At 39.0% G+C, this 20524-nt stretch overlaps 1 protein-coding gene across 2 annotated transcripts; it reads right to left on the bottom strand.

Moving 5' to 3' along the window:
- Positions 1-413: 413 nt before the first annotated feature.
- Positions 414-17990, bottom strand: snrpa1 (small nuclear ribonucleoprotein polypeptide A'). Of its 2 annotated transcripts, XM_061963747.2 has the most exons (9): positions 17778-17990; positions 7868-8015; positions 7279-7357; positions 5728-5774; positions 5553-5655; positions 5323-5402; positions 5057-5132; positions 732-825; positions 414-622 (listed from the first exon to the last, which is right to left on the bottom strand). In XM_061963747.2, the coding sequence occupies exons 1-9, from the start codon at positions 17857-17859 to the stop codon at positions 495-497; spliced, it is 837 nt and encodes a 278-aa protein (XP_061819731.1). In that variant the 5' UTR covers positions 17860-17990; the 3' UTR covers positions 414-494. The 2 variants fall into 2 exon arrangements, with proteins under 2 accessions (XP_061819731.1, XP_061819730.2); XM_061963746.2 differs by having other exon boundaries at positions 5323-5655.
- Between the last annotated feature and the right edge of the window lie 2534 nt (positions 17991-20524).

Genomic DNA, 20524 nt, shown 5'->3' with positions numbered 1-20524 from the left:
CGCTTGTCCTTTATCAGGGTTGCGGGGGGCTGGAGCCTATCCCAGCTGCACTCGGGCAGAAGGCAGGGTACAGCATGGACAAGTCGCTATTATATACACCTGTGTAAATATAAATACACACACACATATATATATGTATATATATATACACACACACACACAGTATATATATATATGTATATATATATATATGTATATATATATATATATATATATATATAAACCCACACACATGTATATACACACATATATATGCATGCACTGCGGCAGAACAAGTTTTTCTTTTAACACATTTTAAAAATGCTGAATTAGCGGAACTTATGTACAAGTCAGTGATGCTAACATGTAGCTACTTAGCACAGTGGGGTTGCTCTTAAGGCTCTGAATTCTGAAGAGATGTCACACAGCAGCAGTACAAAGTAAGAACAACTTTAATGTCATTTCACAAAATAAAAAGTCACATTTAACACAAATAAACATGATCAGAAAGACTTTTACGAGCCGTTAACACGGGGCTCTTCCTCCATGTCTTCCATCTCCACAGAGGCCCCGCCCACCTGAGCGTCCATTGGGGGGGCGTCACCTTCCGCCTCCTCTTCTTCTTCCTCCATGCCAGCAGCACCTGCGCCCAGGTAAAAGTGCCCATCGAGTTCACGCTCAGAATTACTCAAGCAGATCTAATCTATCTATTATTTTGCCTGTTTGGCATGTCGTTGTGGACAAGGACTAACCTGGTCGGAGGTCCCGACCTGGGATCTGACCCGCCTGCAGCATTCCTTTCAAGCGCTCCACCTCGGCCAGCGAGGACGCGTTAGCGATGGCGTTCTGAAGAGGACAAACAAAAGACGGGTCAAGAGGGCTGACCAGTTTGGGACTGTGTGTGCGTTCCAATAGACAAACTAAGCCGCTCTACCTAGTGGACAAGTGGCCACATTACACTTCAGCTAACGGTCATGCAGTAGACCAACATTGATACCAAGTAGTAGCAATAAAAGAAAGAAAAGTCTGTATGCTGCATTCCTGATTGCTGGGAGGTCAGAAATAAATATTCCCATTTAAAATAGCTGACGTAGCAAAAAAATATTGTGGCTTTAACACAAAACATTTATTTCAAGCATATTTTACTGTTTTTTGGTCCTTTTTGGATCTTTGGGCACTGCACGTTTCGATTCTTGGGGGTAACAATTCAATTCAGAATCGATTCTTGTTTAAAAATCCATACTTTTTGATAACATTGGGTGCCAGTTCTATGATTAAATAGATTTAACATAAAATAGATAAACAGCTGTGATAAATGTAAAAATGTCTATATTTCTTAAAAGAAAACTGGGTTTGTTTAATAAAACTCTACCTAAAGATTTTATAAAGACAAATACACATAAGGCAACAATTTTCTAAAGTAAAAATCTGGTTGGAAAATATGCATCAACGATATGATTTGCCTTAGTGGCTGGACAGTACAGATTAAAAATAAATAAGTGTTTTTTTTTGTTGTTTTTTTTTTAAATCGATTTTTTTTTAAATTGATAATTGTTACAATTAATCACGATTCATTCGAAAATTGTTTTTTTGACACCCCTAATTTTTAAGCATTAAAAAAATAGTACAGCCGTATTTGGCCACTAGAGGTGACCAAACCAATTCGAGCGGGCTGTTCAGTATCAGGGCCACTGATTGGCTAAGGCTCAGACAGCATTACTATATTGGATTAAAAGTGTGTAAAGGTGACTAAAGAGTAGGGCTGGCTGCTTTTGGCAAAGAGAATCATATCACAATTATTACCATTATTCATTCATTTGAAAAAACAAGTAATTATTAGAGATGTCCGATAATGGCTTTTTTGCCGATATCCAATATTGTCCAACTCTTAATTACCGGTACCGATATCAACCGATACCGATATATACAGTCGTGGAATTAACACATTATTATGCCTAATTTTGTTGTGATGCCCCGCTGAATGCATTAAACAATGTAACAAGGTTTTCCAAAATAAATAAACTCAAGTTATGGAAAAAAAAATGCCAAAATGGCACTGCCATTGTTCTGTCTTGTTTGTTGAATTTATTAATAATATATGTAAACCAGTGTTTAAGTTCAGTTTGGAATTCAACAGTGAGGTGCACTTCCTCCTTTAGACAGCAGGAGGCAGCATTGCCTAGTTTACAGTAATGTCCATGTTAACACGGCTCAACAAGGAGTTCCTTTCAAGTCTACTTTAAGCTAGTTCGGTGACGATTGCAAACGTTTTCATCTGCTCGAATCTCATGCCAAACAAAGTATCATCGGTATGTATTGTTGAGTAGTCTGCTAATATTTGATTGAGTTGTATTATTTGTTGGTTGTGATGTAATTTGGGACGTTTTATGGCCATGCTAATTTTCGTAATTCATACAGTGAAGTGAATGTTAGCATAGTAAGCTAGTTTGCTGTAGAGCACTTAAATTACATATTTTGTGGCATTTATTTATCCATTTAAGTTCAATACACAGCACAATGTATGTTTTATTGTAGTATGCTTGTGTGTGTAATTGGCTGTGTGTGCATGTCTGTAATGTAAGCCTCCTTCTGCTTGTATGCTTTCAGTTTTACCCTTTTTACGGTCAATAAACCTGTGGACTAGAAGACGTTTTTCAGAGTGTTTGATCAAGAAAAGGTGTTAGGGTAAAGCCAAGATATTTCTACATATCGAGGGTGGCACAGCCATATTTATTATTGAAGTCACAAAGTATATTATTTTTTTTTTAACATGCCTCAAAACAGCAGCTTGGAATTTGGGACATGCTCTCCCTGAGAGAGCATGAGGAGGTTGAGGTGGGAGGTAGCGGGGGTGTATATTGTAGCGTCCCGGAAGAGTTAGTGCTGCAAGGGGTTCTGGGTATTTGTTCTGTTGTGTTACGGTGCGGATGTTCTCCCGAAATGTGTTTATCATTCTTGTTTGGTGTGGGTTCACATTGTGGCGCATATTTGTAACAGTGTTAAAGTTGTTTATACGGCCACTCTCATATATAACATATAAGTAATATTTACATAATAAATGTACAGTATATTATATATACTGATATATTATGTCTATATCATATATACAATATATAACAATTACCATGTACAATATTACAGTATATGTGACAGCTGTAGCATAAAATAGAGTAAATCCAGCAGAAAATAGAAAATAGACATTAAAAACAAAGAGTAGCTAACATAGGTTTTTTTTGTAAGCCTTTTAAGTACATTATGCGTGTGTAAGGAACTTTCTTGAAACCTTTATTTTGTGGCAATTTATGTGATTTACTGTGGATTCTGTGAATCAGTCTGCTGTTAATTTAACAATTAAATCATGTTTTTTTTTTGTCGAGTTGAGTGATTACTGATAAGGGACACTAGCGCTGTGTCAAAAAGTAGCAATCACAAAGAGCCAAAACTTCTGGTAGACGTGGTCTCTTTTCACTCATAAGCTCACTCAGCCGTTCCAACCGTGACAAGGTCAGGAAATTTGCATGCACGTCGCGCAGACCATTAATTGTTTTTCCCGATTAAAATATTTTTATGATTGTGAGGAAAAAAATCGAAATAAAAATGTGATTAAATGTCCAGCCCTACTAGAGGCTGTTAGTTAATGTCTAAAGGGATCTCGTAATGTTGAAAGATTTATTTAACAAGGTCATAAACATGTTTTAACTATTATAATGATTTCCACTTCGCGGATAATCATTAGTCGTGGTCACGTCCAGACCTAATTAACAGCGAAAAATTAGACAACTGTAATAGCGGACGTACCGATACTATGTATATCGAGTACAAAAACTATTTATAAATGACTGTCCAACCTTTTTGCACTGCATACTGATAAGATACAGGATGCAGGGTGTCAATTTGATATCTACACACTAAATCCTAGTGTATCGCTGTTAATTGTTTGAGTCTGTCTTTGGGAAATAAAGGACTAGGCTATAACATAATATATATCGCTATAGACATGTAATCTATGTCAAGTTATATTTTCGAGAACTTGTTTTTGTCGAAAAAAAGCGGAAGTTGCTAGGCAAGGGTGGTTGCAAGATCAAAGGCACTTCAGCCGAGCAACGCGGGAAGTGATCAGTGAGAGTGGAAACACTGACAGCCAATTGAGTGACAGTATAAATGATCAAGTTTGCTCGTGCCATCTTGTTGTCTCGCGGTTGATTCTTTGCATGGAGTTAGAAAAAGTACAAATTAGTGCTGCTGAGAGCCAAGAAATTGTGGATAAAACAGATAAAGTCACCTCCACTGTTTGGCAGTTTTAAAACTTTTTTTTTTTTAAACAGACCATAGTCAGTCCAATGTAGTTTGTAAATGATGCAAGGCGCTCGTCCCCACCAAGACTGGTAGTACTACACCACCTTAGCCCCACTCACCCTTTAGAGCACAGCAGTCACTTGCTGGCACTAAACCTGCAGAAAATAGTTCTTCTCAGGTTTCTCTCTCTGTTTACATTTTGTGAAGTGAAATATATTTATATAGCGCTTTTCCCTAGTGACTCAAAGCGCTTTTACATAGTGAAACCCAATATCTAAGTTACATTTAAACCAGTGTGGGTGGCACTGGGAGCAGGTGGGTAAAGTGTCTTGCCCAAGCACACAACGGCAGTGACAAGGATGGCGGAAGCGGGAATCGAACCTAGAACCCTCAAGTTGCTGGCACGGCCACTCTACCAACTGAGCTATACTATTTTCACTATTCGCACTATTTTGTTACACTTTATTACGCATTTCTTACATATTCTTTATTTTTGCACCTGCATTTAAATATGTTATTGTTAAGTGTTCAATGTGATTTTAGAATTGAAGTAATATTGAATGAGTGTTTTCCATGCTTGTGTTGACACTTCCTTTCCGCCTTGATGACTGAGGGGATTATAATCAGAGAAAGGTTATATATTAAATAAAAACGTATACATTTAAAATGTTTCTCTCCCGGTCTTAAAAAATATGAATAATTATCGATACTGACCGATATAAACACTTATATCGTGATACAGTCTGCTTTTAGTATAATATTCTGTGAAGTCCGTTCAAACCTTGATGGCTTCCACGTCAGCTTGCGACGGCCCCGCCCTCTTCATCTCCAGCTGTGCCGCCATGCCTGGCGTGAACCTGCGGGGAAACGAGCAAGTTTAGACCACGTGCACAAGCGTTAGCTTCTCTGGCCTTTGAACCCGTGTAGTATCTTTTCTTGAGTTAAATACACTGATACGGCTCAGACGGCAGTCCCGATCAACACCGGCGCCACGCGGCCGCCGGTGATCCTGAGGGGTCTGCCGCCCATCGCCAACATTCGTCTTACGTTTTGGTTTGCTTGGCAATATCCTTTGCCAGCTGAGCACCGCGTTTGCCTTTGAACATTTTCTCCGCCTCCTGGCGTTCCTGCGACCACAAGCACACGGTTAAAGACAAAGTCGCCATCGTTCCAAAAGCCTGGGAACACGAGGGACCATCTGGTCCTTCTTGACAGAGAACAAGGCCGCCCCTAATGGCGACGCGGACAAATCTATCGCCCCCCCTCCTCTCACTCACTTTAAGTTTGACCTTTTGAAAGTCGAGCACTCGGATCTGTGGCATTTTGTTGATGACGTAGAGCCTGTAGTGCTTCTTGTTGGTCACTGGGTTCCTTAACAAGCTGCAACAACCACAAAAAGAATGTGAGCAGCGTAGACAGGAGCTTCAAGAGGTCCACTAAGGAGGTCCTAACCTGAGGAGGGACAACGTCTTCACTGTGGTCAGCGGCTCCAAGTCCCCCTGCACCACAACAACAATCAACACATTCATTCATCTTTTGCTTTTTATTAGAGATGTCCGATAATATCGGCCGATAAATGCCTTAAAATTTAATATCGGAAATAATCGGTATCGGTTTCAAAATTATCGGTTTTTAAAAAAGTAAAATGTATGACTTTTTAAAACGCCGCTGTGTACATGGACGTAGGGAGAAGTACAGAGCGCCAATAAACCTTAAAGGCACTGCCTTCGCGTGCCGGCCCAATCACATAATATCTCCGGCTTTTCACACACACACAAGTGAATGCAAGCCATACTTGGTCAACATACAGGTCACACTAAGGGTGGCCGTATAAACAACTTTAACACTGTTACAAATATGCGCCACACTGTGAACCCACACCAAACAAGAATGACAAACACATTTCGGGAGAACATCTGCATCGTAACACAACATAAACACAACAGAACAAATACCCAGAACCCCTTGCAGCACTAACTTTTCCGGGACGCTACAATATACACCCCGCGCTACCCCTTACCCAAAACCCGCCCCGCCCACCTCAATCTCCTCATGCTCTCTCGGGGAGAGCATGTCCCAAATTCCAAGCTGCTGTTTTGAGGCATGTTAAAAAAAATAATGCACTTTGTGACTTCAATAATAAATATGGCAGTGCCATGTTGGCATTTTTTTCCATAACTTGAGTTGATTTATTTTTGGAAAACCTTGTTACATTGTTTAATGCATCCAGCAGGGCATCACAACAAAATTAGGCATACTAATGTGTTAATTCCACAACTGTATACATCGGTATCGGTTGATATCGGTATCGGTAATTAAGAGTTGGACAATATCGGAATATCAGCACATCTCTACTAGGGATGTCCGATAATGGCTTTTTGCCGATATCCGATATTGTCCAACTCTTTAATTACCGATACCGATATCAACCGATATATACAGTCGTAGAATTAACACATTATTATGCCTAATTTGGACAACCAGGTATGGTGAAGATAAGGTACTTTTAAAAAAATGTAATAAAATAAAATAAGATAAATAAATTAAAAACATTTTATTGAATAAAAAAAGAAAGTAAAACAATATAAAAACAGTTACAATGAAACTAGTAATTAATGAAAATGAGTAAAATTAACTGTTAAAGGTTAGTACTATTAGTGGACCAGCAACACGCACAATCATGTGTGCTTACGGACTGTATCCCTGCAGACTGTGTTGATATATATTGATATATAATGTAGAAACCAGAATATTAATAACAGAAAGAAACAACCTTTTTGTGTGAATGAGTGTGAATGAGTGTAAATGGGGGAGGAATGTTTTTTGGGTTGGTGCACTAATTGTATCTTGTGTTTTTTATGTTGATTAAAAAAAAAAAAAAAAAACAATACCGATAATAAAAAAAACGATACCGATAATTTCCGATATTACATTTTAATGCATTTATCGGCCGATATTATCGGACATCTCTAATCTCTACTTTTTATTCTTGTTGAGACTCACCAGCTCCTGGATGCTGTTGTTGGTCAGGATGAGCTCTCGGAGATTGGGAAGACACTGCTCCAAGTTCTCTCCTATACGACTGCACACACCACAACAATAACTAACTACACACCATCACACATACAATATTGGCCTTTATCTACATCAGAGGTGTCAAACGTACGGCCCGAGGGCCGGTTCAGGCCTGCGAACAGGTTTTATCCGGCCCGCGGGATGAGTTTGTTAAGTTTAACAATTTACCAGAAATTTAAAAAATGATAGAAACTGCTGTTCTAAATGTGTCCACTGGATGTCGCAATAGCAAGTACTTGTATATTTGTAGATGGGCCTTGATTTTGACACCACTGACTTATGGTCTCATTCAACTGTTAAGATAGGATTTTTATCGTTTCCTACGAGAAAAATCTGTTTTGTTTTTCACTGATCCTTTAATAATGAAATATGTGTGTTTGTAATTGAATGTGTTTGTACAAGTATCAATATATCAATGATCACATGATCCCTGTATGGCGACGTTGTTTGTAACGTATCGCAACAAGGTGGCATCCCGTTACAGTGACTCTTTCACCTTAAGTGTAAACAAACTCACCAGATCCTGTTGTTGTTCATTAGCAGCGTTTTTAGTCTTTTGAGAAGAGGGAAGCCGTCCAATTTCCGCACCTCATTGTCTGAGAAGTCCACCGTGTCAAACTGGTCCAGAGTAGCGCCCAGATTTTCCAGAACTGGGATTTTATAACCTACAGCACACCAAACACATAGGTAAGCAAAACTAAAGACAACTTTTTTAAGAAAAAAACAAAACAATAAGACAATTTTCTGTTCACATACACTTTCATAAATGAGGACACATTCCATCACAGTTGTGAATGAATTAGTAGTAACACAACAACGAAAAATACTGGGTTGTAAAACAAACCAGGGTAAAAAAACAGAAAAATATGTTGTGGAGCTTCAGCTCATAAAGCAGTGGTCCCCAACCACCGGTCCCGTGACGCATTTGCTACCGGGCCGCACAGAGACATTAAATAATTTATAAACTACCGCATTTTCTCCCATTTAACTTTTGTCAGTGCCACCAGACACACCAATTACCTTTTTCATAGATTATAAAACTCCTGATAGGAAGTCGTCATTTGCTATATTTGTCACATCTTTCTTACATGGGACAATGCAAATGAATAAACATATAAAATGTAACGGTGCCAAATCGTAGTCAAAAGCTAGGTTCAATCTGCAGTCCGCAAGATCAGGGCAGATCAGAAACAAAATGACCATTGTACTTAAAGATGGAGAAGTGCTAAATTGTTGCAAATAATAATTGTGCTGAAGGAAGAAAATACATTTTATTCGGCCTAGTACCGTATTTTCCGCACTATAAGGCGCACCGGATTATTAGCCGCACCTTCTATGAATTACATATTTCATAATTTTGTCCACCAATAAGCCGCCCCGGACTATAAGCCGCGCCTACGCTGCGCTAAAGTGAATGTCAAAAAAACGCTGCGCTAAAGTGAATGTCAAAAAAACAGTCAGATAGTTCAGTCAAACTTTAATAATATATTGAAAACCAGCGTTCTAACAACTCTGTCCCAAAATGTACAAATGTGCAATCACAAACATAGTAAAATTCAAAATGGTGTAGAGCAATAGCAACATACCGGTAATGTTGCTCGAACGTTAATGTCACAACACACAACACACAAAATAAACATAGCGCTCACTTTCTGAAGTTATTCTTCATTCGTACCGGTAAATCCTTCGAATTCTTCGTCTTCGGTGTCCGAATTGAAAAGTTGCGCTAGCGTGGCTTCCAAAATGGCGGGCTCCGTCTCTTCGAAATCATCGGATTCAGTGTCGCTGTTGTTGTGCAGCAGTTCTGTGAATCCTGCCTTCCGGAAAGCTCGGACCACAGTTGTGACAGAAATATCTGCCCAGGCATTTACAATCCACTGGCAGATGTTGGCGTATGTTGTCCGGCGTTGTCTGCCCGTCTTAGTGAAGGTGTGTTCGCCTTCGGTCATCCATTTTTCCCACGCAGTTCGCAGTCGTGATTTGAATGCCCTGTTGACACCAATATCCAGCGGTTGGAGTTCTTTGGTTAATCCACCCGGAATGACGGCGAGTGTTGTATTTGTGTGCTTCACTTGTTTTTTGACACCATCTGTGATGTGGGCGCGCATAGAGTCATATATCAACATGGACGGAGCAGCATGAAAAAAGCCACCCGGCCGCTTCGCGTAAACTTCCCTTAACCACTCGCTCATCTTTTCTTCATCCATCCATCCCTTCGAGTTAGCTTTTATGATGACGCCGGCTGGAAAGGTCTCTTTTGGCAAGGTCTTCCTTTTGAATATGACCATGGGAGGAAGTTTCTGGCCATTAGCATGGCAAGCTAGAACCACAGTGAAGGACGACTTTTCATTCCCAGTGGTGCGAATATTCACCGTACGTGCTCCCGTTGTATCAACAGTGCGGTTCACAGGAATATCAAAAGTCAGTGGAACCTCGTCCATGTTGATAATGTTCTCTGGCCGGATCTTTTTTTCCGCTATCTTCTTTTTACAATATGCACGGAAAGTAGCCAGCTTTTCTTTAAAGTCGTTAGGCAGTTGCTGTGAAACAGTGGTCCGTGTGCGGATGGAGAGATTGCGTCTTTTCATAAACCGAAAACACCAAGAAGCACCACCTTTAAAATCATCCAGGTGAAGTTCGCTTGCTAGCGTTGTTGCCTTCATTCGAATAGTGATGGTGCTGACACTTCTGCTTGCTGCTCTCTGCTCAACAACCCACTGTTCGAGTTCGTCCTCCAACTGTTGCCATCGTGCTTTGTTCCCTCGGAAGCTCTGTTTTGTCTTCTTTACCTGGCGCAGGTCATCTTCTTGCTTCCTCCACCTACGCACCATTGATTCATTTATGTTATATTCTCTTGCTGCTGCTCTATTTCCGTGTTCTTCGGCATGACTTATTGCCTTAAGTTTAAATTCTGCGTTATAAGCGTGTCGTTTAGTAGGAGCCATTTTGTAGTCTGGTCTTTACAGATGTAGACAAACAAAGGAAATGAAACGAAATATCCGCGCGCTTCTTTTTCTTCCGGGGGCGGGCGGTAGCGCTTCCTGTTCTATGGGGGCGGGTGCTTACCTTGGCGGTTGCTTGCGTAGAAGAAGAAGCACTTCCTGTTCTACCGGGAAAAAAGATGGCGGCTGTTTACCGAAGTTGCGAGATCGAAACTTTATGAAAATTAATCGTAATAAAGCGCACCGGGTTATAAGGCGCACTGTCATCTTTTGAGAAAAATTGTGGTTTTTAGGTGCGCCTTATAGTGCGGAAAATACGGTAAGTTAAAGTGTTGGTATTATTGCACATACTCCTATTGAACAAGTAGTTAGCAATAACAGATGTACATTATATTGCCAAAAGTATTTGTCCACCCATCCAAATGATGAGAATCGGGTGTCCTAATCACTTGTATAAAGTGTGTACAAAATCAAGCACTTAGGCATGGAGACTGTTTCTACAAACATTTGCACTTGTATAAAGTGTGTATAAAATCAAGCACTTAGGCATGGAGACTGTTTCTACAAACATTTGTGAAAGAATGGGCCGCTCTCAGTGATTTCCAGCGTGGAACTTTCATAGGGTGCCACCTGTGCAACAAATCCAGTCGTGAAATTTCCTCGCTCCTAAATATTCCAAAGTCAACTTTATTATAAGAAAAGTGAAGCGTTTGGGAACAACAGCAAGTCAGCCACCAAGTGGTAGGCCACGTAAACTGACAGAGAGGGGTCAGCCGATGCTGAAGCGCATAGTGCAAAGACTTTCTGCACAGTCAGTTGCTACAGCGATCCAAACTTCATGTGACCTTCCAATTAGCCCACGTACAGTACGCAGAGAGCTTCATGGTATGGGTTTCCATGGCCGAGTAGCAGCATCACATTGGCTGACTATCATTTATAAGGCTCTTTTAGGTTTAATGCCTCCATACTTGTGTACTTTGTTACAAAGAAAAAACAGCTCTTATGCATTACGTTCTAACAATTTGTATGTTTTAACTGTTCCCCATGTACAGACTAGGGCTGAAACGACGCGTCGACGTCATCGGTTACCGTATTTTCCGCACTATAAGGCGCACCTAAAAACCACAAATTTTCTCAAAAGCTGACAGTGCGCCTTATAACCCGGTGCGCTTTATATATGGATAAATATTAAGATTCATTTTCATAAAGTTTAGGTCTCGCAACTACGGTAAACAGCCGCCATCTTTTTTCCCCGTAGAAGAAGCGCGCGGTGCATGCTGGGATATGTGACGTTTCATTTCCATTTGTGTGTTTATGTAAAGACCCCAAAATGGCTCCTATTAAGTGTGTTGTCTGTCTAATTATAAATAATGCAGACGAGGCGTGTTAACTGAGTTCTCAACGTTTACTCACAGCGTGCTCATAACCACATTCTAACTCCCAGCATACAACAACGCTTCTCAGGGCTACCCCGCATGCTCGTAACTATCGTTGCATGCTGGGTAGTGTAGTTGTTATATTTGCTAGCTCATAACAGCACATTAAGAGACACGCTTACGCGCTTAATTCAATACTCGCCGTCATTCCGGGTGGATTGACAAAAGACCTCCAGCCGCTAGATATTGGTGTCAACAGGGCATTCGAAGCTAGACTGCTAACTGCGTGGGAACAGTGGATGACGAAGAAGCGCGCGGTGCATGCTGGGATATGTGACGTTTCATTTCCATTTGTGTGTTTATGTAAAGACCCCAAAATGGCTCCTATTAAGTGTGTTGTCTGTCTAATTATAAATAATGCAGACGAGGCGTGTTAACTGAGTTCTCAATGTTTACTCACAGCGTGCTCATAACCACATTTTAACTCCCAGCATACAACAACGCTTCTCAGGGCTACCGCGCATGCTCGTAACTATCGTTGCATGCTGGGTAGTGTAGTTGTTATATTTGCTAGCTCATGACAGCACATTGAGAGACACGCTCACGCGCTTAATTCAATACTCGCCGTCATTCCGGGTGGATTGACAAAAGACCTCCAGCCGCTAGATATTGGTGTCAACAGGGCATTCGAAGCTAGACTGCTAACTGCGTGGGAACAATGGAAGACAGAAGGCGAACACACCTTCACTAAGACGAGGAGGCAGCGCCAGACGACGCCAACATCTGCCAGTGGATCGTAAATTTGCCCAACTTTTCACTTCGGACACCGAAGACGAAGGATTTACGAATGAAGAATAACTTCAGAAAGTGAGCGCTATGTTTATTTTGTGTGTTGTGACATTAATGTTCGAGCAACATTATGTTGCTATTGCTCTGCACTATTTTGAATTTTACTATGTTTGTGATTGCACATTTGCGTACATTTTGGGAGTGAACAGAGTTGTTAGAACGCTGGTTTTTAATATATTATTAAAGTTTGACTGACCTATCTGACTGTTTTTTTGACATTCCCTTTAGCGCAGCGTAGGCGCGGCTTATAGTCCGGGGCGGCTTATTGGTGGACAAAGTTATGAAATATGCCATTCATTGAAGGTGCGGCTAATAATCCGGTGCGCCTTATAGTGCGGAAAATACGGTACGTAAATACGTCGAGGACGTTTTTGTTCGTCGACGCGTCGCATATTTACGTCACACTACCGTCATGGCGGAGCGCAAAGCAGACGATGCGAGCGGTGCGAGCGAGGGGAAAAAAGCACGCCAAAAGTCGTCAAAAGTGTGGGAGTATTTCAATAAACTGCCTAAGAAGAAACGCTACTTTTACTCCGCTACTTTTATCTACATTCAGCTCGCTACTCGCTACTAATTTTTATCGATCTGTTAATGCACGCTTTGTTTGTTTTGGTCTGTCAAACAGACCTTCAAAGTGCCTGCCTTACTGGTGACGTTTCACTTCGTTCCACCAATCAGATGCAGTCACTGGTGACGTTGGACCAATCAAACAGAGCCAGGGGTCACATGACCTGACTGGCTCCGAGCTAACTTCGGGTGTTACCATTTAGTGGTCAATTGTACGGAATATGCACTGTACTGTGCAATCTACTAATAAAAGTTCCAATCAATCAATCAAAAGTGTGAAGGAAAAAAGACCCTTTTTTTATTTCAACCGTAAAGACTGACTGCACAGTTCCTGTCTTCACAATAATAGTCCCGCTCCATCGCGCCTGCGCTTTCAAAATAAGAGTCTCCGAAAGCCAGCGCAAACAAGCTAGCAAGCTACGGAGTTTGCCGCCAATGTATTTCTTGTAAAGGGTATAAAAACGAATATGGAAGGTGGACAAATAAGATGCCAAATAACAACCACTTTCATGTGGTATTAGACAGAAAGGAGGAACTTTTTTTCTCCTCCATTTGAAAACGTGGACGTTACCAGCACTGCTTCCTGATTACAATCAATGCAAGTCATCAGAATCAGGTAATACACCAACTTATATTCTTGTCTTCATGAAAGAAAGGAATCTATATGTTAAACATGCATGTATAATTATTAAAACACCTTTAACATGTAAACAAAAACGGCAAAATAAATAAATATAAATTATATACTGTATATATCAATGTATGTATATATATATATATATGTGTGTGTGTGTGTGTGTGTGTATATATATATATACACATATATATGTGTGTGTGTGTGTGTGTGTGTGTGTATATATATATATACACACATATATATATATATATGATATGTGTGTGTATGTTACTCAGTACTTGAGTAGTTTTTTCACAACATACTTTTTACTTTTACTCAAGTAAATATTTGGGTGACTACTCCTTACTTTTACTTGAGTAATAAATCTCTAAAGTAACAGTACTCTTACTTGAGTACAATTTCTGGCTACTCTACCCACCTCTGCTAATAATGTTGTTGTATGCACACTGTGTCGAGCGGAAATGGCCTATCATAGCAGCACAACGGCAGCGTTCTTGCCATCACCATCAACTAGTCAATCGTCCGCGTGAGTATACGTTGTCATCATTACACAAAAACATGAATGTGTCATTTGTATCTGCGTTGTAAATTCATAAACTAAAGCACCGTTTCGCTCTGAGAGGAGCGTTTGGCGTGCCTGTTCAGTGTTTACAAAGACGCGCTCCTCTTTAACGCTAACGTTAATTAGTTGTGCAAATACCTTTTACAACATTAACAATTACGTATACTATGTACAAACGAACAATTAACTTTCACTTTAATCATACTATCATTGTTGTGTTATTAAGCAAAATAAGCAAAAGTTTTACTTTTGTTGAAATGTTTACACTGTTGTTACAGAATATTTCGTTTTGCACTTTTTTGTATTGGATGTTTATCTTTATTTTTGCACATTTTAGCAAATAAGCAATACTTTTACTTTTGTATAAATGTTTACACTGTTGTTACAGAATATTTCCGTTTTGCACTTTTTTGAATTGGATGTTTATCTTTATTTTTGCACATTTTAAAGCAAAATAAGCAATACTTTTACTTTTGAAATGCTTATACTATTGCAGAATATTAAGATTTGCACTGGATGTTTACTTTTATATTTGCACATTAAAAGCAAATAAGCTACTTTTAATTTTGTTAAATGTTTACATTGTTACAGAATATTTTGTCATGTTGTTGTCAATGTTGACTGAGTGGCCATACTTTTTTTTTTGTAAATAAAAGCCATGCCTTTTGAAAAAACTGGCCTACATTTATTTTTTCATCTTCATTTTAAATAAAAAAAATAATAGGTAAAAGGAAAAATAATCTATAGATTAATCGAAAAAATAATCTATAGATTAACCGATTAATCGAAAAAATAATCTATAGATTAATCGATAGAAAAATAATCGTTAGCTGCAGCCTTAGTACAGACTGAATTTGGCAAAAGAGCTTTTGGCATTGCTGCTCCTATGGCATGGAATGCATTTCAGACGAAACTGAAACTCCCTGAACTACTTCCATTTGGAGCCTTCCGTTCTGTCCTGAGGGACAGACAGCGAGAGACGTTTGCAGTGCCTGTGTTAATAAAAGGTGTAAATCTTTATTGTTTTACAGTTCTCTTTTATGTATTTAAAAATGTATGTCTTAACGTATTACTTTTTTGAAACTGCTCTGTGACGTGCTGTTGACCTCTTGGCCAGGTAACCCTTGTGAAAGAGATCTTGATCTCAATGGGTTTCTTATCTGGTTAAATAAAGGTTCTAATCCAAGCCATTCATCACCAAGTCAAATGCAAAGCGTCGGATACAGTGGTGTAAAGCACGTCGCCACTGGACTATAGAGCAGTGGAGACGCGTTCTCCGGGGTGATGAATCAAGCTTTTCCATCTGGCAATCTGATGGACAGAGTCTGAGTTTGGCGGTTGCCAGGAGAACGCTACATTTTGGACTGCATTATGCCGAGTGGGAAATTTGGTGGAGGAGGAATTATGGTGTGGGGGTGTTTTTAAGGAGTTGGGCTTGGCCCCTTAGTTCCAGTGAAAGGAACTTTGAATGCTCCAGGACACCAAAACATTTTGGACAATTCCATGGGATGGCACTTCAAGTTCATATGTGAGTAAAGGTATTTGGCCAAATACTGTTGACAATATAGTGTATTTACGCATGGAAAATTGGTGCAAAAATAGCTAACATTAGTGTTAGCTTTATCATATACATTAGTATGTCTAGCTTTATCATATATCCATGCTCTTGTCCTTGTATGTGATGTATCCATACTTGCCAACCCTCCCGATTTTCCCGGGAGACACCCGAATTTCAGTGCCCCTCCCGAAAATCTCCCGGGGCAACCATTCTCCCGAATTTCTCCCGATTTCCACCCGGACAACAATATTGGGGGCGTGCCTTAAAGGCACTGCCTTTAGCGTCCTCTCACCTGAAAAGGAGACTATTATATATGTCTCCGTTATCCATAGGATTATCTATAACCCATAAAGTAGGCAGGCACGGAGCTATTTCTCAGCGTGTGTTTATTCCAGCCAGCACGTTAATACACTGACACACAACATCCGGATTCCCATCATGTATTGCTTCAAAACTACGGCAAGTAGTAATGTCCAAAAACACAACAGAGACGAAGCAGAAGAATGAAGAAGAGACATGGCGACGACGAGTAAGAAGAAGAAGTACGCTCGCAAGTTCCAAAATGATTGGAAAAAATAATTTCAGTTCATCCAGGACAGCTCGAAGGGGAAGAGGTATGCTGCCTGCAAATTTCGTAGATCAGTCTTCTCCATTGAACACGGTGGCCGAACGGATATACTCAATCATGAATGGATTATTTATTTATATACATATATATATATATATATATATATATATATATAAGAAATACTTGAAAATACATACACCCCCCCCCCCCCCCCCATCTCCCGAATTCGGAGGTCTCAAGGTTGGCAAGTATGGATGCATCACCTATAACCCATCATTTTGATTGATTGAGACGTTTATTAGTAGATTGCACAGTACATATTCCGTACAATTGACCACTAAATGGTAACACCCGAATAAGTTTTTCAACTTGTTTAAGTCGGGGTCCACGTTAATCAATATTCGCATATAAAAACCTCATAGCCATAGCACACATAAACATGTGTGTATGCCATTCTTTGTAACTGATCTACTGTGTTGAACAATTTCCCTTGTGGATCAATAAAGTTTGTCTAAGTCTAAGTCTATTATTGATTTATTTAATTTTTCAATTTAATTATTCATTTCATGATTTAATTAATTCATAATAAATTTAAGTTTTTAAGGCCCTTGTCTATGAAGGGCCCAATGAAAGGCCAAATTAAATATTTCTAAATAATGACATAAATGTGTCATTAATTAATTTAATGTAAAATGTGATTAAAACATTTAATCAATTTTGGGTTTCATTATTTTAATCAATTAAGTGATTTATATTATTTCTACTGATTTATTTCAAGATTTTATCAACTATTGATTTAATTAAGTCATGATGTATTTAACAATTGTTAATTGTATTAATTAATGACACATTTAAGTAATTTTAAAGACACTAAAGCCAAAAAAAAGAAGCTTACTACTAGCAAAAATGAGTACAAAACAAAAGTCTAAGGAGAGCTTAATTGCAAAGGCAAAAGGCCAAGGGGCTGCCACTAATTCAACGTTATGGTGAGTTCATGTATTCATTTTTCATGCACTTATTTGCTATACATGTATTTATTTACCCGCCGCACGTGGAAGGCCGGGGTCCCTGAAAATAATGCCTACATTTAAGCAGTCCCTAGTGGGACAAGCGGTAGAAAATGGATGGATGGAATAAGTGAATATCCAAAATCAGCAAGCTATGCTAACTTACAAGCTAGCTAGATTCGGCAAACGGCGGCTAATTATTTGAAGACTTTAAAGAAATTCCCACTGCATATTTGATTGAGCAACCATTGTGTGAGCGTAAAACAAGTGAAGTTGACATATAAGAGCGGCGGCGTGTAAAAAGTGAAGTTTACGAGTCCTTGTTAGCAGAAGAAGCTCACGCACGTCGTGCTAACGTTACCTCGTAGGTCCAGCTCTCTGTCTCTCACCGGGTTGGTGTACTGAGCAGCCTGCTCGATTAACTCCGCGGATAACTTCACCATTTCACCTCGGACGTTAAGAAAAACACTTTACTCTTTGAAAAATACTCTTTTGTCTTTGAACTTTTTACAAAAATCGACTGGCGCCTTCACGTTTTAACCCGGAAATAGTGTTACCACTTTTTTTTTAATACTTCCGGTTCACTGGTTGACAACATTAATATTACTGCGCTTTTATGCCATAGCGCCACCTGTTGTACACTATTAGACACTTACAAGAATTTCATTAATATTTTTTAAAATGTTGTTCTACTTTAGTATACTATTATAAAGGGCCTAATGGGACAGATCAAATAAATAAATACATCTTTAAATAATTACTTAAATGTGTCATTAATTCATTATAATCTTATTTTAAATACATGAATACATACATGTGTTATAAAATGTGTCATTAATTAAAATTGTACCGCATTATTCATTAATGTAATTAATTATTTCACCTCCGACGTTAAGAAAAACACTTTACTCTTTGAACTTTTTTAACAAAATCGACTGGCGCCTAACCCGGAAGTAGTGTTACCACTTTTTTTGATACTTCCGGTTCACTGGTCGACAACATTAATATTACTATAGCTTTTATGCTATAGCGCCACCTGTTGTACACTATTAGACATTTACAAGAAGTTTGTTTAGGTTTTTTTAATAGTGTTATACTTTAGTATAGTATAGTACAGTCAGGGGCGCCGCTAGGGATTTTGGGCCCCATGAAAAGAATCTTTACAGGGCCCCCAACACAGTGTCATTATTTTTTTCTGTATTATAATCATCAGGCCCGGCCCTAACCAATCTGGCGCCCTAGGCAAGATTTTAGGTGGCGCCCCCCCACATCGGCAGTGAAGTGTATATACTCACAAGAAACCGAATAGCTTTGTCTTTGACCTTTTTTTTTTTTACTTACAACTATACCTAATATATAAAGGGGTGGACAAGTGACTGTTACCTGCAGGGCAAACATTAGCTAACCAGAAGGCAATAACAATGTAAACAAAAAACACCTGCTTAAAAGATCTAATACAAATGTCCCTGAGGAATGTAAGGTGAGTACTGTAATTACCTAACGTTACATTATTATTTTCCATAACAATTTAGCCCCCTCCACAATATTAACCCGACGTTAAAACAGAACTAGCTATTTATTGATTAGCAATTGCCGAATCATGTAACATTAGCTTAATGCTAAAAAGCCAGGTTACTATCACATTCTGTAACAGACAAATAATTTCATGTAGGCTAACGTTACCTACCTGCTAACTCTGTCTTTTCTCGTTTCTACTCCTCTTCTTTTCTCTTTTTTCTTCCCTGGGCACCTGACAGTTTTGACCGTTTTGACATCTTGTGTTGATTTTTTGATGTGGTGACGTCCAAAAAGAGTCATGATACGGGAAGGGAGGGGGCGCACCGTGCGGGGGAGAGGGGGGGGGGGGGGGGCGTAATGTTGTAACAAATAATATTTCTATTAAATAGGCTTTACTTTGCATTTTAATTAACGTGGGATTATTTTTTGTATTTAGAAATAATAATACCAATTTTTTTTTTTTTTTCTCCAACATTTGTGGCACTGGCGTGGCGCCCCCTGATGGACGGCGCCCTTAGCATTTGCCTATACGGCCTATGCCACGGGCCGGCCCTGATAATCATCATTAGGGGCCTGATCTGGGCCCCCCTGAGTATAGTATAGTATAGTATAGTATTATAAAGGGCCTGATGGGAGAAATAAATAAATTCATATTTCAATAATTACTTAAATGTGTCATTAATTCATTATAATCCTATTTAAATACATAAATACATACATGTGTTATAAAATGTGTCATTAATAAAAATGTTACTAAAGTATTCAATAATTTAATTAATTATTTCATTTCTATTCATCATTTTACAATTAAATAATTACTGATTTCATTGTTTTATCATATATTTAATTACATATATGTTAAATTGTATATTGCTACTATGGTACATTTTTAATCTACTTTATACATTTTGTTTTCGCCCTCTTTTTGTGCCCTTGTGTGCATCAGAGTCAGAATCAGAAATACTTTATTAATCCCCGAAGAGAAATTAAGATGTTCAGCACAATCCCATTCAAGAGCAGACAAACATTACAGGGAGATAGAACAGGATCTTTATAAAAAAAATTAGACAATGATTATTTATGTATGTAATATTTGTTTTCTTACTTATGGCACTGGTATATTTATTTATTTATTCACTGTTCTGTTACAGAGAACCAAAACAATGGGATAAAACTGCTATGAAAGGGGGTAGGATTAAATAAGCTCTGCTTCTTCCTACTCCTTTTCGGACGTGTCTCTAATGAAACAACTGGACATATGTGATGCATTACATTGTAATTGTATTGTATGCATGTTCGAAATAAACTGAACTGAATTGAACTAAACTGAACATTACCATTACCATGAATTGATTAACGTGGACCCCGACTTAAACAAGTTGAAAAACTTATTCGGGTGTTACCATTTAGTGTTACAGGATATGTACTGTACTGTGCAATCTACTAATACAAGTCTCAATCAATCAATCAAACAATGCCAGATAAACAGCGATATAACCGAACGCGGATGGGGTGTAGTAGCAAACCTTGCCGCTAGGAGACAGCTATACAACCTTGCTTACGTGAACGCGAGCTGCTTAAGGAAATTGA

This window comes from Nerophis lumbriciformis, linkage group LG06 (assembly GCF_033978685.3).
Source record: "Nerophis lumbriciformis linkage group LG06, RoL_Nlum_v2.1, whole genome shotgun sequence".
In the NCBI taxonomy this organism is placed as follows: domain Eukaryota; kingdom Metazoa; phylum Chordata; class Actinopteri; order Syngnathiformes; family Syngnathidae; genus Nerophis; species Nerophis lumbriciformis.
The sequence above is the reverse complement of the archived record's forward strand: the minus strand, read 5'-3'. Positions and strand labels throughout refer to the sequence as shown.